The following is an 18,755-nucleotide window of genomic DNA, read 5'->3' on the forward strand; positions in this document are numbered from 1 at the left end:
TAATCTCGTACCCAGATCTCCCACGGTCGACATTCCCGAACCAACTGAGATCAGGGTACGAGATTAGGCAGACACTAGAACATGCGACCTGATAACTGTAAATACAAAAGAAATAAAGAGAAACTGAAAGGTATTGATCGGCACAATTTATTGTAACAAAAATAGAAAATTATTTAAGCTTATTATTTATGACTTTTGATTTAAAATAGAAATTTACTATAATCAGTGGATTTACACAATAATTTCTGATACATTCGAGTTTAATTTTTTGTATAATATTATTTTAATGCAATATTTACTTATATAGAAAAAAGAAAACTATAATGCAGATTGGTTCTTTTTTCTTTTCAAAAAACCTGCAGTACACTGGTTCCCTGTGAAGGGTACCTCAAAACATCTTCAAAAATACTTCTATTTTTTGTGTTAATCTATATTTTTGCAGTCTGCCATACAGCCTCGACTCATTGCTCCCAGCCACACGGAGTGTTCAAGCATCTGTGGTTTGCTAGCAGAAATTCTACATAAGCTTGGAGTGTGTAGCCTCTCACGCAGTTGTTTTTTTTTTTTAGTCATGTTTTAGGGAAGGAGGGTAGTACGACTCCATGAGAGGCTAGGAGTGATGAGAGGCAGCTGAGTTTAGATGATAATATCCATTATTAAAAACCGGATCATTGTATAATGCAATTCCAGGCATTTGATTGGCTTAGCGGCCATGGTATATGAGCCATTATACCATGCCCGAGAAATAGCGACCATTAAATTGTCTTTGGTTGTTCTTGCAAAGCAGAAAATCAACAAAATCTAGCAATATGTCTTTATTGTTTTTAATAAAACAATTATTCCAATCATTTGTGCTTGTTGGATGAGATGATTATAGCCAACTTGGCGCTGCGCACCTCATTGGCTATCTATGTCTCAGTTTTAAAGTGCTTTGACCACTTTTTTTTAATACATAATAATAACATTTACTTAAAAATAGAGTTTCCACCCACTCAAGGTTGCTTTCCATGGAGGTGGCATTCTCAGTATAACTAAAATAATAAAAAAAGCCTATACTAATGACGCTACGCAACTCTCCCAAGAGAGATGAAATGTTTAACACGCACTCAGAGACTATGAACATTCATTTTTGATAAGTACAATATTTGGAAAACCTGTCATTTAGGGTTAGGTCAATGAATGCTAGAAAACCTTTTTTCTAGAAGTAATGTAATCAATTCGCTTGACTTTGGTTACTAAACCTACATCTTCTGGGTTCAAGCCTATTTACCTTGAAGAAAACAAGGAAAATCTGCATCCAGACTTGGTGGGAAAATACGAACATCCTCTCACCTTGTCTGATGCTCATGTGGTGTCTAAAGGAGAGGTGACGGTGATGGTGATGACAACAACAATGATAATGACCAAGCACGGATCCAGGATTAAAAAAATGTGACCGTTTTCCAATATAAGCTGCGAGCGCTGGCGAAGGTGCCAGGTTTGAGAGGGGCCTGGGGGGCATGCCTCCCCTAGGAAATTCCTGAAAGCGCATTTCCTTGGTTTTCAAGTCACTCTGGCAGGTATTTTCCATACTTAAATGTGGGAACTTTCTATTATTCTATAAAATTAATACATATTTATTGTAAAAAATCTGACCGTTTTCCGTAAAACGATGGAAACCGGTCTAGATCTGCATCTGATGATAATGAAGATGATGATGACAGTGATAGCGATAAATGTCAACACCAACTAAAACAAAGGATTCACTTCAAGTCAGAAGACGGGGGTGTTGTGTGAGTAGCAGTAAGCTTGGTTTGTGATGACCACCATGGGCTGTCGGCAAAGGCAGGACTCTGAACTACCGGTACTAGCTTCGCTCTGTATGGACAAACAGGATGAACAATGGGAATGACAACCAGACTGCATGGCCTCCATGTGCTTCTCTATGGAAACAATGATTTCATCTGCCCAACCAAGCATGTCGGGTCTATTGGATGCACCTTGTACCACCTGTGGCAAAAAAATATTATTGCTACAGTCAAACCCCTATCATGTGGCCACCTATTTAGCAGCTGCCCCCTATTAAGAGGCCAGTTATTAACGTCCCAAAACTATTGTCAGTATAATAAAACCTGCCACCTCTATTAAGCAGCCGTGGCCATCTTTTAACTGTCCTGACCAGGGTTTTCCTTTTGTTTTTACCCTTACTTTACTACCAAGAATTTAATGCAGACAGTTTGACCTTATTTTGAAAATGCTGATAGCAGGTGAGAGTCTGAAATTGTGAAAACTGATAAAAACATTCAAACACACATTCAAATATCGCCTTGAATTCCATTCAGGTCACTTAATGCTAAGTGATCATCTTTTGATTTTGCAGCAATATAAAACCCTGTCAACCTATAACAACATAATTATAAATGATGAAATGATCTAATTTACATGTTACTAGTTTTGGACAGGGGATGCTTTTTTTGGAGGACTAATTTTCTTTTAATTTCAAGAAACTTGATTAAAATATTCCTTAAATAAATAAGTGTCTTTCTCAGTTCACAACATCATGTTACATTTTCAACACATTCCCCTTCCTCAAAAACAAAAACAAAACAAAGAAAAGAAAACAGGACTGAACTACAAATAAAATGAAAAATTTATTTACCTGGAGTAGATAGCAGACTGATTTGTAAAGGGCAGTGGACCTGCAACAGCAAATCAAGAATTTAAAGATTAGTTGTAGAAGCTGGTGCCTTTGACACAGCACTGATTGGCTCACTCTCCCACAAATAGGTTGAAAGTCAAACTTATAATTCTGTGCTTACCTGTCTTCAATTTGCTTTGAATCAGATGGAGTGTACATTGCTACAACAAGCTCATCCACCCTGAAAAAAAAACAATGTGCAGCTTTTTGTAAGCTCTCCTATTGGAAAATCTTATTTTCAGCCATCAGGATCACATACAAGGCCTACAGGTAAGAGACAATTTATCCAAAAAAGCTCACAGAAGCTGTGCAGAAGAAATAGAAGGACAGCAAACTGTGCCTACAGGCAATGTTTCCAGATGCTTGCACCTTTAAATATTATTTTTTCTCAAACTTTTATTAATGGTGTTCTTTTGTTGCCTGTTGTGAAATGTTCATAATGTCCTGTTGGGGAAGGTGACCCAGCAGTGTGATACCAGACAAATTAACTGAAAGTCATAACCAGGGTTTTCAAAAACTTTTTGAGTAGGGGTCAGAGACGACCAAAGTTGGTGTCAGTATATGAGAGAATTCTTCAAGTGAGGCATGGTGGTGGAGCAGTCACGGTTTCATCCTCCATGTGAATACCTGATCAGCTAGATAATATTAATGTTAAAATAACAAAAATGATGCATTACCTCGGCTGGATGTGCTTAGCAGCAGCCACAATGTTGGCCATATCTCTTGGTGATTTGATCATACGAGCATTCTCCTTGGTATAGGCAACAAGTCGTCCCGTAAGAACACGACAGGACTTTAACAAGTCAATGCAGTGTGATATCAGGTTTCTGTATATTGACGTAATTAACTTGTATTATTATCATGCTCCAGGGCTACAGAAATACATAATAGCTACTGGTATATAGAACTCAGTGGAGCACAATTCAGTCATTAATGACAAAAGTGATTAGCAAAATCCCATGACTACATAATGCTTCAAATAATAATTTACAGTCATCCAAATAAACTTTTAATCACGAGTACAATGCCAGATTGAATTGGGTGACACAAAGTCAAGCTGCAAGTTTATCATTATCTTTGACAAAATATGAGGAAAAGATAGCCGCAACAAAAGAAATGTGAATAAAAAATAGCTGTCTTTTTTTCAGGCATTGAAATACAAATACTTGGTTCCAATAATTTTACTAGTTCAGATGTTCCACTACTGAACTACAGCAGACTCATGGGAGCTAGCCTCAAGTTGGAACTACAATCAGGGACAAAAGAGTTGGGACAAATTCGCAATTACAATGTCTTTGCATGCATGCCACGTGACAAATGCTCTGCATACTGCAAGGATTTGAATGCCCATGAGCAGTATCCAGGATGTTTGCCACATGAACCTACAAGCAAGGGCAAAAGGGCTTGGAACAAAGTATGCTATTAGTGTCATCAAACCAAAGTGATGATGTAAACTGCATTTGATGTAAATCGCATTTGAACATATATATGAATAGAAAATACAGTATATAAATGCATTACCATTACCAATGCATTACCAAAGTGGCCATGTTAGCTGAATTAGAACACAATTTACTCTCCCACACCCTCCCCCCCCCCCCCCCCCATCCAATACAATGTTGTCCACAAGGTATTTTACAAGTGCTTAACACTGTTTAAGGGGATGAAGGCAGGGGATAGGATATTTTAGCTCTCGCATACCATGTTTCTGTCACGTGTGATGAACAGAAGATCGTAAATGTGAATTTGTCCCAAGCCTATTGTCCTTGCACGCACCTGTGCTACTGACTAAAGAAATACATCTATCAGATGCTCAATGTTTTTACTTACTCAGCATCACCATTCCAGTCTGGGTCCAAAAACATCTCTGGCTAAAGGAATTCAAAGGTAGAGACTGTTTACTTTTTAATAAATGAAAGGCTGAGAGCATAACCAACTCAAACAACTTTTCAGATTGCTTTTTGTTGTTTTAGCTCACATTCACTGGATTTTTTGCATGTGACCTTGAATCTTACAAGAAACGTTGCTCCAGTGTTTATCTGTTGCTTTTTGCTCATTCTTGTGATAAAACGGAAATCTTCCCACAATCATAGGTCACTGATGTCTTTAATTTGGTAAGATTAAACCTGCACAGAGAGGAAACAATTGTTTACAAAATTTTATGTGTACCACATCAAAACCTGTAACACATGGCAATTATGAATACATCAGCATCACCATTCCAGTCTGGGTCCAAAAACATCTCTGGCTAAAGGAATTCAAAGATAGAGACTGTTTACTTTTTAATAAATGAAAGGCTGAGATCATAACCAACCCAAACAACTTTTCACATTGCTTTTTTTTGTTTTAGCTCAGATTCACTGGATTTTTTGCATGTGACCTTGAATCTTACAAGAAACGTCGCTCCAATGTTTATCTGCTGCTTTTCGCTCATTCTTGTGATAAAAACGGAAATCTTCCCACAATCAAAGATCACTGATGTCTTTAATTTGGTTAGATTAAACAGAGGAAACAATTGTTTACAAAATTTTATGTTTACCACATCAGAACCTGTAACACATGGCAATTATGAATACGACAACAACAACAATTTATTTTAATTACAGATTTAGATTATATAAAGGGCTTGTCCCACAAATAGCCACAAACCTAGTCGAGGCGGAACAAGACAAAAAAAATTAGAGTAAATTACAAACATGCTCGAAAACGGAAAACTTAACTTTACATAATAACGCAGATTTAGATACGGCTATACATCAAATTAAAGTAAATTATATGTAATTTTTATTATTATTAATATTACAATAGCAAAGAGATGAAAAGGGAAAAGGAGAATCGATTATACTGGCAAAGAGAAGGACATAGATGATTAGTTTTTCATTTGGTCAATTATCGTTTCCACTTCAATATAGGAGTCTACAGTTTCAAGTGTATCAACTAACTTTCCTTTTAGGGATTCTTTAAAAGATTTTTTTGTTAAAAGATTTTTTTGTACTTTTTTTTTAGAGTTGCAGGTATCCCGTTCCAAATCTTGACCCCAACACGCGAGAATGCATTTCGTGAGGCATATACATCAGCCTCATTTACATTCGTTCATTTTAAATGGATTTTTTGTGGTTTAAAAATTGTCTTTGGTTTGAAAATGTTCAAAGCAGTCTGATTTTAATTTGTCCCTGCCACTGTTTCATCACCATAATCTAAAACAAAGAAAAATAAAAACTGAACTGGTTTGAAAATTCTTAAACTAACGACAAGCTTACACCATAACATCCAAACACTTACCAAATTGTCTTCCGGAGAAAACCCGACCAGCCCTGATTCACTATAAGATTGATTCCAGGATGCCTTAACTAGTTCTGCATCTTGATTTCTATAAAGAGGGCATAAAAGACAATTGTCATCACAGAATGTAAGAGTATCAAAGTTTGCCTTTCCTGAACTTTCTGAAGATGGGTCTCACTTAGAAGAAACACATTCTTGAAATACACAGATGTATCAAAAGACTATACTTCTATTCCATTTGGAGAGTTATGTGTTAGTCACTATTAATTAGCTATTTACCTTTTCACTTAATTGGGACATGGTTAATGAAATAAAAAAGAATTTTTCATACCCTATATTGTTGTTCTCAGTTTTTTTTCTTTTTTTGGACAGTCAAGTAGTTTTGTGGTCCAGACAAGTAAGATGCACATTGCACTTGTTTGAAGGGACATGTGAATTGAAAAGAAAGTTTCTTGCCCTGGTGTTTTTGGTGACTATGCAGTTCTTTGAAGTTATTACTGATTAGTTCACACATATCTAGGAATGTATTTTCAGAAAAACTCTTCTTTAAAACTATGTCCTTTTTCTAATAGTCTTGACCATAAAATAGAAAATTTGTCTTTTAAAATTAATGTGGAAATGAGTTTACACTCAATTTGGTTTTCCTTGTTCATTAGCTGAATACCAAATACATTAGGAACGGCATTAGCACAATGAAACACCACAAATTTGTTAAGATTTTTTTTGGTTATTTTTAAAGATATTTTCCTTGTTTGATTCGTTTCCTAAAGGTTGTTTCAGCTGTTTCACCTCATCTGTGGTTTTTTTTTTTTTTTTGTATGTATATACCTTATTTAACACATGCAGTGCCTGGCAAGCACAGATGCCAACCTCTAAAGATCTGAATCCTGTAGTTTTTTATCTTTTGCACAACCTTCCACCCCCAAATCATCAGTACCTAATCCCCTCCAAAACAACCTCAATCAAACTGGGAAGTACAGCGTTAGATGCAAAAGGCCTTCCAGAAGGTGGGAGTTTTGAACTTTACCTGGCTGGGGTGGGGTATTTGAACCTGAGCAAGTTTACGCATTTCTTCTTGCCCTGCAGAATGGACATGTTCCTGATCCATGGATGAGTTCAAGGGGGAAAATGTTGCTTTTGCAAGTGACTGAGTAACCAAAAAGGGTCTCCACAAAAATTTGCAGTGTTTTCAAAAGTATGTATAGAAAATTAAATTGAATGTAAATGAATCAGTTTCCAAATAGTGTTCACCGACAATTTACAATATTGTTTTTGGAGAGGAGTATTTGATGGTCCAATTCTGGGCTAAATTCTGGGGGGGAGGGGGGGGGCGCCGGGGGGGAGTGCGGAAAAATGATGGAACGTCGCAATCCGATCAAGCTAATAAGTTTTGCAGTTTCTGAATCTTTCAACGTATGTATGCGAGGCGCATTTTTCAACTGACTCAATGGAAAGTAAACATTGTACTTACTGGTACTGTGACTTGACGTGCCCACTCATCAAGTCCACTTTTCCACACTTGCGTTTTGTACACAAAATGAGCAACAACAAAGCGAGAAGTGACGCCATCACAATGGTTCCCAACAAACCGAGCGCAACTATGATCAGCGGAGTCATGGCGGTGTTAATTAGCGTTTTGATGGAATTAGAATTATAACAAAAGAATCACATAGCGAAGCGAACCTCGTCAAATTTGAAAATGTCCTCCTATTGCTTAGTCGCCGAACAACTCGTCGGCCTGTCGGAACACGTATACGTATATCATCGTACTAAACGTTCGGAGAGCTATTACTGTTTTCTGATTGGATAAAAATGAGCGGAATTCATCGGATAATTCTCAGGGGATTTTCCAATAGATGCCGAGTTTGATACTGAGAGGAGCACAACTACTACCAGTCGGGGGTGGGTACTGTTGTTGGTCGGGTGTTTAAAAAAAAATGGGTTTGAAAATAGCCTTCTCAGATAAAGCGCAAAATAGAAAGCATATTTTATTTGAAACAGTTCTTGATGTGCCAAAAATTAAAATACATTCACGCCGTCGAGGGGAGTAAATTGAGTCGCTGACCGATAAACATAGGGGGATACCTAGCCATCCCTACAAGGGATATATTTGGCTTGTCATTTGCATGTGCGAGCGACTTGTTTCTCTGTCTCGTTTTCCCCCGTTGTCGAATTCGAAGTTTCACTACACTGAAACCCGTAGATAGGACAGAACTGGAAATTTCCCGTCTACCAGAATGGCTCCGACCCCGGACCGCGATAACTTGGGCTCTCCGTTCGTATTTATTGTGAGTGTTGGCGCCATCCAGGTTTTTGGTATTTTGGCGATGGTGTTGACTGGCGTATGGATGGGAAAATACTTGGGTGGATTTGCTTGGGACGGCTCAGGAAAAGAGTTTAACTACCATCCCCTGTGTATGGTGATAAGTATGGTATTTCTGTACAGTGAAGGTGAGATTTAAACCTTAAAATTATTTTCCTTTCGTTTAAAAAGCATAAGCAAGACTCCGATCCTTGTTTATCCAGGTTGTAAGCTGTTACATAAGAGCAACACCTGCCACAAAATCTGTTCTTCTTTTTAAAAATTAAAAACATCTCGCTCCACAGTGTTCGTTCGATTTTCCATTTTCTCATATTCTCAGTCGAAAGTTGAATCGTAATTAAATTACAGAAATGGCCAAAATAGCCAAATTTTACAAGTATACACACACAAGACGGTCACGAGGAAAGATTTATTTTTAATTGCTCAGTGATCTGTGGCGCGCGGGCTTTCAAATGAGCAGGTTGTAAGGAATCTTGGAATTATGCGAGTAATTTTCATTGTTTTGAGATTCGCGCAACAAAATGGGGTGGTGTTTTTGGTTCAAATATATGTTTATTCGGGCAAATAAAAATCGAACAAACGACAGATGCAGTGGGATAAACAAAACATAGCCCACTTTGAAAAAGAGTGATGGCCTGGGTCGAGAGTAGCTGCCCAAGCGATTGTGGGAAGGTTTGGGGGGACGTTGGCTATTATCTTCGCATTTTTGCGTCCCCCCAAACAATCCCACAATCACTTGGGCAGTTACTCTCAACCCAGGCCATCACTCATTTTCAAAGTGGGCCTTGGGGTGGACACATTATGCACGCATAATTCGAGAATAGTACTGTTGGTGTATCAAGCATGATAAAGTGATCGATTTGATTATGAAAATTACGGGTAGAATCATATTTACAACGTTTCGGTTTCCTCATGACACCATCATCAGGTCAAAATATAATGTTCAACAGATAACAAGAATATTAATGGTCAAGTTCAAGTCCCTTGAGGCTAGGTGAAGAGTTTTGCTTTTATTGAGTCACTTTGAATATTTAGACACGGTTTGTGCTCATGAATAAGGAACGTTTCAGAGAGAAGACAATCAAATTTGCTGGAGCTTTTCTGAAGAATGTGAAACGTATTAGATGTTATTGTTCTTGATGGATGTTGACTTTGGCTGTGATTGAATATCGATCCAGATTTTTTATGCTCTTCGTTTTGTTGGTAAAGATGCCGGCACGTGTAACCAACATAGCTGGCATCACACCAGCCACATTCAAATTTGTAAACAACTGATTGTTTGTTGATCAATGCGGGCTTGATTTTTTTTATGTTTGGGATCTTCTCCAACTTTCCAAGAGATGAAGACTTGGCATAAGTCGATGTTTAACAGCTTACCAAGATCCTTCAACTGTTTGCGCACAGAGTCAGCTGATTTTTGTTCCTTGAATGGTAGAACAATGCGTACTGATTGAAGGTCAGGTGTAGATTTGCATGGAGGTGCTGGTGTTTGTTTGGATGTAATAAAATTGGAAATCATAGACTGAATAAGGTGTTCAGGATATGCCAACTGTAGGAATAAGGCCTTAAGACGGATACACTCTTCATGAAATAATGACCAGTTAGATGATAGCTTAAAAGCTCGGTCTAGCATGGTAATAATTAAGGATTTCTTGTAACAATTATCGACATGACTAAAGTAATGTAACAATAGGTCGGTGTTAGTTGGTTTCACGTATGCACTAGTCATAATGTTCTGACTGTTTTTTCTTAATACCATGCCTAAGAAAGGGAGCGTGTTCTCAGTTGGCAGTTCCATAGTAAAGCTGATCTTCTGATGGGATACAATACCATGCAAGATGCCCAGGAGACTAGGGATAGTGTAGCTGTGATGTCAATACAGGATTGTTACTTTCGCAGTTTCTCTATTCCTAAGTTGTGAGCAGTCAACATTTCCAGTCACAATTTTGTCCTTCCCACATGAAAAACAACTTACATTGAACCTTGCATCTGACCATAACTTTGTTATATTTAACGTGTACTTTTTTTGGTGACTTAATTCATGATAAACAGAATGGGACATGCCAAATTTTTGTCAATTGAACAGCATCATTTCCTACAACTATCCATTCCCCCCCCCCCCCCACCCAAATCCCAGGAAGGTGTTATTTCTTGAGCCCCACTTTCCCACCCCTCTGGAAATTCTAATTTAGCTTCATACTTTTTTTTTGATAATTTTGGTATTTCATTTGAGCATCCCTCCTCCCCTTCTCTGAGCTTTTCATTTTGAGTGCCTATCATTGGGTTGGATAGCCGAGATACTGTACATTTCAATCAGTACTTTTACTTATCTGTGAAAAACAATACACCCTATGCAAAAATGGCTGACATTTTAATATTCTTTGGTCTGTATTCAAATTAGCCTCACCAGCCTCATCCAAGGTAAAATATTCTTTTGATATTTGAACTCAAGAACAAGTGAGTGAAGCCAATTTGAATGTAGACAAAAGAATATTAAAATGTCAGCCATTTTTGCATTGGTTCTATATTACTAATAACAAAATTATTGCGTTCATCTTCTTTTATGTTTCAGCCATGATCGTTTACCGAGTGTTCCGTCATGAAAACAAGTTTTTGGTGAAGTTGGTTCACTTTGGCCTGCAGCTGTTAGCTTTTGCCATTGCCGTTTGGGGTTTAAAAGCAGTGTTTGATTTTCATAACCATAATAACATTCCCAACTTGTACAGCTTGCACAGCTGGTGTGGCCTGACTACCGTTATACTGTTTGGTTTTCAGGTGAGTCAGTCTACCTTAAATTTTTGTTCCAAGAAAATAGCCATATCCCTTGGGGGTGATTAACATGTATATTCTCCTCACTGTCCTCCATATATTTCTTATGCTACTAGTTGGGAGTTTTTGTCTAAAAATCAATGCATTTTATCTTTGCCACTGATATTAGAATTATAAAGGAAATAAAGGGAGATGTAATCTCTTCCTTTATAATACTAATATCAGTGGCATTAAGGTTGGTTGGTTGGAGGCTCCTTCATAGGCGAGGCATTTCTTGCAATTAATGTGACTGCGTGATGCAACAACAACAACAACAATCGTTTATTCGTGCCCAGAAATTATACAGTTACATTAATACAAGGAAGAAAAATTACTAAAGAAGAGGGCACAGCCACTTAGAAATAGCAAGCTAATCGAGCTAAGTGGCTGGGCCAAGCGGAAAAATTTGCAAATACCCTACATTAAAATAGAACTAAGGACACGATTTACCATTCACATACACACACGCACACACAAAAATAACAATAAACAAGGGGAAGTGTACACGCAAAAACTGGAAAATAAAGTGCATCAATGAGCCAGTCAGTGGTTGGTTAAGCCTTGATGTGTTGCTTGTGATGGACTGTGTGACTGCGGGATGCGGTTCGTAAGTCCAACCCACAAAAATGACCCTTGCTCACCAATGAGTCCTCAGTAGCTCAAAGGTTCGAGCATCCGATCTAGAACATGGAGGTTCTTGGGTTCGAATCCCATCTGGGTCTCAGATTTTTCTGTGTCCTCTTATGGTTGATTGTTTACATCTCCCTTTATTTCATTTTATCTTTGGTGGTTATTTCCTTTATTCTCCTGGCTTAATTTAAATGTTTTCAGGAGAAGTTAGATGTTGATCACCACTGCCCAAAGGTCGACCTCGTACCCTGTCACATACCAACTTTTACCTAAGTGGTACACTGTACCCCTTTCACATGTAATGCATAAAAAAATGTACCACTTTCTCATACCTTAAAGGTAAGGGAAAGCCTCATTTGTCATCATCATTTTATTTATTTATTTGCCTTAATAAAAACAAATAGAAGAAATGATCGAATTTACAACTATGGCGAGGAGACTTCAAGAAACCACCAGGCTTATAAGAGAGGCCACCTCGGCTGTCATTAATAAGTAGAAAACATGGTGCTGCGTAAGTGCGGCTTAGTCAATTCATGATTTTGAAAGGTGAAAAAACTAGATAAAGAAGTAATTTTATTGATATTGGGAGAGAGTTCCAGATTTTGGGACATTGGTACTTTTTTGCTACTTTTGTATTGTAATTTTGCATAGTTTCTGCTGCCTTTCCAGTACTTTTGATTGCTACCCTTCTGGTTCACAATATCTTAGTTTACAACCCTTTAAAATATTCACTACCTGTTTGAAAGTTACTTAGTAATACAATGGTCAAGATTGCATAAATGAAACTCTTCAATTATTTTCTGAGGAGACCATATTCATCAATCTTTACTGTCACATATTGACTTGCCTTTGTACAGTGTCAGCTAACGACATGGCTTCTTTTTGCAGCTCTTGGGTGGTTTTGTGAGCTTTCTGTTTCCCAAACTACCTGATAGTCCTCGAGGAGCATATCTAAAGGTGCATGTTTTCTTTGGTGTGTTTATTTTCGTCCTGGCTATCAGCACCTGTCTGATGGGAATCACTGAAAAGCTCTTCTTTTCAAAGTGAGTAGCAACATGTCTATCTAAACTAAATCAGCTGTAAAATAAATACATGTTATATTGAACTAGCATGAGATCCGTATTGTTTACCTGCCAACTTTTTCCGAGTCGAATGCGTGAGATTTTCGTCTTGTCATGACCGGGATTTCCGAAAATGTCCCAGCCAAGATGTTCCTACAACCTTTGAACACTTCTGATTCGAACGGATTGTAGACATTTGAAACCTTTCGCAAAAATTCTTGTGTATTGTAATGCAGCTAGGACACAAAGTCCACATTAAGCGCCTTTTCAGGGGAAATTTAATTGAATTTTTGTCATTAATCGTGTTAAAGAAAAACTCGTCCGGATTTGTTTTCCAGGTGTGACAAATCGTCCTTGGTGCGTGAGATTGATGTCTTTAGTCCACAAGCGTGAGACTCACGCATAATGCGTGAGAGTTGACATTTGGCAAAAAAAAAACAAGACCAATATTTTCCCAATACGTACAAAACAAGCTAGTTCAATGAGTTTTTTATTATATAGGCTTGCCCGCTTGTTGCTTTCTAGTCCTCCTAAAACTTGCTTATGTTCAATTAAGCAGTGCAAGAAAAAGGGCATTGACAAAAGTAAAACTCTGACATGATGGTTTGAACCGTTCTTACTTCCTGAGCTTAATTTAAGATATAACTTTTGGAAGAAAGGTCCTCGCAGTTATTTACACAACTTAGCAGTTGCAAAAAGAAAGCCTGAAAAAAAAAATGTAGGCTTGAACAGGATTCAAACCCATGACCTCTGCTATGCCAGTGTAGTGCTCTACCAACTGAGCTATCGAGCCATCTGGGAGCTGGTCATATTGTGAGTTCGTAATATACCCTTGAAGGATGATAAATGAATATGAATATAAAATATGAAACATATATTTGAACTGCGGGTGAAAGATTAAAAAGAAGAAAGATCCTCACAGTTACATGTGTTTATGCAACTTAAGTAGTTGTTAAAAGAAAGCCTGAAAAAAATTCAGGCTTGAATAGGATTTGAACCTGTGACCTCTGCGATGCCGGTGCAGTGCTCTACCAACTGAGCTATCAAGCCAACTGGAAGCTGGTCGCATTGCAAGTTCATAATATATCCGTGAAGGATGAATAAATGAATATGATTATATGGAACATAAATTTGAACTGTAGGTGAAATATTTTTGTTTGTTTTTTGTTTTGTTTTGTTTTGTTTTTTTTTTTTTTAATTGAAACACATTGCTCCTTTCAAATGTATGCTGTTACATAAGCGGTCCATCTTTGCAGCCGGTATGTAAGAAAATTTGGACCGCTCAAGGAGCCAATCAGAATGCTCCTTTTCACGGCAGTCCAGTTCAGCTATATAATAAATCACTTTATTTAAATGTTAATGTATTTAGCTGTCAGAGCACTAATTGGGGACACTCTCCAGATTGATTTGGAACTGAATTTGGAAATGTTGGTTTTTGAGAAGAGGGGAAAACCAGAGTGCCCTGAGAAAACCTCATTGGATTAAGAACCAGAACCACCAACAAACTCAACCAAATTTCTGACTGTCCTAATATTTTTTCTGCCTAGCTTTGACCTCACCAAACCAAATTTCCTTCACAGTGCTAGCAGTCTGGGAAACTATAACAACAGTGCTTAGTTTGGTGGCCCAGAGGGGCCATCCATGTTGTGTTTTCGTTTTTTCCTTAGCTTGAGATCCTCCTATCTCATCTTATAATGCTAGATTATTCAACATATAACTCAAGATCTCTACTTATATCACAAGAACTCAACTTATATCACAAGATTTCAACAATAATTTATATTGCATTGCTTGCGAAAGCAGACACCTTTCTTGCTTTTGTTTCACCCCAAGAAAACGAAAAACAGCTCAAGATCTTGACTTATTACACAAGATCCAGTCTTATAGTCTCAATTTACAACTCAAGTCCTGAAAATGCAAGTCCACGTTCTAACGTGCCGATTCATTTGACTGAAAAGTTCTGTAAAGTTGGAGCATCGTCATGGCCCTTCTGGGCCATAACATTTATTTAACAGTAGTCCTCATTTCAGCACTCCAAACAAATTAGTTTTACTTCTATATATCACTTCTATCATCTTTGAGATACGATTGTTATGTTTGATTTCTTTTGCAGGCAATATTCTTCTTTGCCTGAACAAGCACAGACTGGGAATGTGTTAGGAGTCGTACTTATAATCCTGGCTGGCATTGTTGTGTTTGTGGTAACAAACTCAGCATTCAAAAGAGTCAACACAGATGAGGAACATGTGTCATTGATTAATGATGACAAGGAATGAAATTTTTCAGTATTGGTGAAGATTGAATTAATAGTTGTTAATTAATAATTTATTATTATTATTATTGTTGTTGTTGTTATTGTTGTTGTTGTTGTTGTTGTTGTTGTTGTTGTTATTATTATATTATTATTATTATTATTATTATTATTATTATTATTATTATTATTATTATTATTATCCTCAGGTGCCTCCACCAAAACTGCCTGTTTTTGAGGTAGCTTTTCTTTAAATTAGGTACTATACTAGATACTTATTGTACTTATTTTATTATTGCTAGAGTGCAATATACTAAGTAATGTTTAAAAAACGAGCAGGAGTGTTTCATTGGGTTTAAAACCACGAAGTGCAGCCGAGTGGTTTTAGACCCAATAAGACGTGCTGCGAGATTTTTGAACGGCTTGAAAAACATTCCTGGAAAAGCTTGTTTCAATAGAGTTCATAACAATTATCATTTACGCTTTTGTGAGCGTTGGAAATCAGCATACGAGAAAAACACCGCATACTTATGAGGAGTGTTTTATTAGCTGATAAAACACCGCATACTAATAAGGAGGAGGTTTATCGATACAAAGTCACTGAAAGTGAGGTATTATTGACCATTGGATAGGTCAATGGGCTTATTAATTATCATCAAAGTCCACAGAAGGTTAAAAATAATTATGTGTTATGAATCAAATTATTTTTAAGTTTAGATTAAAATTTTATTCATTTACGTTTCATCAGTTCCAATTTCATAAGGAATGGAATTTCACAGTTTAGACATGGCAATCAGCGTGATACAAAACAGTGTTTGTACTTGGAACTTTCAGTAAGATCTGATTAAAGGATTAAGTAGGGTTATATCTGTCAAATAGGTCAGTAATATGACTCAGTGCTAGACCATTAAGCACCTGCATGTAGTGACAATGGAGAGCCAATGCAGGTTTCTTGCTAAAAATCAGTCTTGCATCACAGTTTTGTTACATTTGAAGTAAGATTCTGCAGTAGACCAAACAGTAGTAAGTTGCAGTAATCAAGCTTACAGGTAGGTGCAAACTTGCATCTTGGTGCTGTCTGTAGAGAGGCATTTCTGAATACAAGATATATTGCGCAGACGGAAGAAAGATGCTTTACAAAAGTTAATAGCACTAACTTGAGCTTCATAATTCATATTTATATCAAAGATCACACTAATGTTCTTGGCAAAAAAGTCTGAAGGTTTGATCAAATAATTGCCAGTCATGAACCAAATACAAGGAATTCTGTCTCATCTGAGTTAAGTTCAAGTCTGTTTGTGAACATCCAGTTGCTTACATAATAAGCGTCTACTCTCATAGTAATAAATGACCTGGTAGGTTCAAGTCAAATGACATGTAGATTTGCGAATCACCAGTATAGAAACGTAAAGCATATCATGTTTACTTGCAATGTTCCCTAATGGTGAAGTATACAAAAGACAGAGAATCAACCTAAGATTCCTATTGTAACAATATGAAATGGGGAAATCTAGAAAGAGGAGAATTAGAAATCTAACATGACTTCTCCTTAATAATAAACCGTTGTTGTGTTTCTATTTTTTTAGAAAGATGTATTCAGAATTTTTTTAAAATAAAACAATCATTATTTTCTTGGAAAAGCATTTAAGAAGAAAAATGAAAAGTAACGTTGTCCGACATTAAACGTTTTCTTCATTCTTGATAATGATGTTTGATACATGGACACGTCAAACAACGTTTCTTTCAATTTTCTTCATTATTTTCTTGACAAGTTATAAGAGAAATGTTCAACAATAATAATCTATCACTAAGGTTTAGCACACCTGGAGGGGGGGGGTGAGGTTCGGGGGGGAACACTCCTCTGCATTTATGGCGAGGTTGTGCAGCTAAGCTCTCCAAACCCTGACTCTATTTCAGACCAAAATATGTAATTTTCTGGTACCTTTTCAGACCTGTTCTCTGAAATTCATACCCATTTTCAGACCTGGTTTCTAAAATTCATGCTAATTTTTAGATTTTCGGACCAAAATGGTTAAAATCTGTACCCATTTTCGGACCAAAACAGCTCAAAAACCCTTCGCTTTGGTAATGCACATACCTATATAGCTTATATACAAGAGTACCCCCATCCCCCCCTCCCCTGGGTAAGCACAGTGCACAAATAACAATAGGCGATTTCTGAGTTGCCGTAAACCTAATTATGATAAAAGCAATGCTAAGTGCAAAGTTTTTATTATGAAAATTAGTTTTCATCCATATGCAAACAAAAATAATTTTCATGTGAAAAGCTTTTGCACTTAGCCTCGCTTTCATAATGAGGTTCACAGCAACTATTATTATCATTATTATTGTTATTATTATTATTATTATTATTATTATTATTATTATTATTATTATTATTATTATTATTATTATTATTGTCATTACCAAAGTAGCAAAACAAAAAAGAAACATACCATACAACTTTAAATACTACACTGATACTAGTCACAAAGGAAAATAAACAGTGAAGACTAATAAATATTCCTTGAATAAGCGCCTTTTGACGCTTCTTTCAAGTTTTGGACTTTCTTGTTAAGATTCCATAAATTTTGGACTTTCTCGTTAAGATTCTGTAAATCATAGTAGTTTTTGGGCCAATAAGCTGAAATTTTTAGAGACTAAGAGGATATCTTTATTCTCTGTCAGTATTCCCAGGTACTTACGGTAAAAGTACAATGAAGAGTTCTGGGACACATAGGGGATGCTTATTCAAGGACTTACTGGTAACAAAGCAGCAATAATTACGTTGACTAGTTAATGCTTAAATTTAGTTTAGTCGTTTTCCTTAAAATATTAACAGGCCTGTACTAACAGCAAAAAAAGAACGAAAAGATTCCTGACTTTAAGGGGCTAAAGGTCCACATTATCTTGGACACAGGATACCTCGGTAGACTACTTACTTTATTGTTTCTATTGACTAAATTCTAGGTCTAACGCAAACACTTGATTGAAACCACCCTTTTAAAACTCGTGTTAACCTGTTTCTTGGTTTCATTTAAATTTTCACATTCTTCCCAAACTTGCTTTTCTGTTTGCGCTACCTACACAGACATAGGTTATTTTCATAGGTTCAATTTATGGAGTACATGTACTCATACACTGTGTCAAAGCTAGGTATATAATAAAGTTTCCTTGCGCGGATACATTCATGGATACAGTGTAATGAAATGACCGATAAATATGTAAGTGACAGACTCCATATGGATACTTGTCTTCAGTTTATGGATAACAGTGGATTCCTTGGGTTGCATTGGGGTTTACCCTGAGAAGTTTGGATTGGTGGGGTGACCCACGTCCACCCAGATTAACACCCACCCTGCCCCACCCCAAATACCCATTTCCCAGGGGTTTTTTTTTTTTCTTTTTCCCCTGCGAAGCGGCGACAACCCAACTGTTTTCAGAGGGTACACTCCAAACGAACATCAGCTTGAAATGTATTCCAGACGCAACTGTTTAGTTTCGTCAGTGTATCTTGTAGTTATCCACGCTTGAATAGAACCGGTTTGAAATGAACGAATCCTCGCTGGTAAACTCTTTTGTCAGGGAGTCTGGAGTCCTGAGCCATGAAGCCTGGATAAAAATGCTGATTCTGGCTAAATGGAGCCTTTGCCCCCAGTTGTTCATAGCCCCAGGCGCAGACGTTCTTTGGCAGGATCGGAGGTCATGGGTTTCGGCTTTGGC

At 37.1% G+C, this 18,755-nt stretch overlaps 2 protein-coding genes and 1 long non-coding RNA gene across 3 annotated transcripts; 2 read left to right on the forward strand and 1 right to left on the reverse strand.

The window, feature by feature from the left end:
• Window positions 1-552: 552 nt before the first annotated feature.
• On the reverse strand, window positions 553-7,669 carry LOC146457666 (transmembrane protein 98-like). The gene is made up of 7 exons (XM_085091694.1): window positions 7,431-7,669; window positions 5,960-6,047; window positions 4,508-4,548; window positions 3,355-3,504; window positions 2,799-2,858; window positions 2,639-2,678; window positions 553-1,989 (listed from the first exon to the last, which is right to left on the reverse strand). The coding sequence occupies exons 1-7, from the start codon at window positions 7,574-7,576 to the stop codon at window positions 1,753-1,755; spliced, it is 762 nt and encodes a 253-aa protein (XP_084947820.1). The 5' UTR covers window positions 7,577-7,669; the 3' UTR covers window positions 553-1,752.
• Window positions 7,670-8,077: 408 nt separating this feature from the next.
• LOC146457667 (ferric reductase SjCytb561-like) lies at window positions 8,078-15,975 on the forward strand. The gene is made up of 4 exons (XM_085091660.1): window positions 8,078-8,410; window positions 10,855-11,057; window positions 12,609-12,763; window positions 14,895-15,975. The coding sequence occupies exons 1-4, from the start codon at window positions 8,197-8,199 to the stop codon at window positions 15,055-15,057; spliced, it is 735 nt and encodes a 244-aa protein (XP_084947786.1). The 5' UTR covers window positions 8,078-8,196; the 3' UTR covers window positions 15,058-15,975.
• Window positions 15,976-15,985: 10 nt separating this feature from the next.
• On the forward strand, window positions 15,986-18,273 carry LOC146457668 (uncharacterized). The gene is made up of 2 exons (XR_014858414.1): window positions 15,986-16,452; window positions 16,499-18,273. It is a non-coding gene; the product is annotated as an uncharacterized LOC146457668 (long non-coding RNA).
• The last annotated feature ends 482 nt before the right edge of the window (window positions 18,274-18,755 follow it).

This window comes from Pavona decussata, unplaced genomic scaffold (assembly GCF_977016875.1).
Source record: "Pavona decussata unplaced genomic scaffold, jaPavDecu1.1 SCAFFOLD_238, whole genome shotgun sequence".
NCBI classification, from domain to species: Eukaryota; Metazoa; Cnidaria; class Anthozoa; order Scleractinia; family Agariciidae; genus Pavona; species Pavona decussata.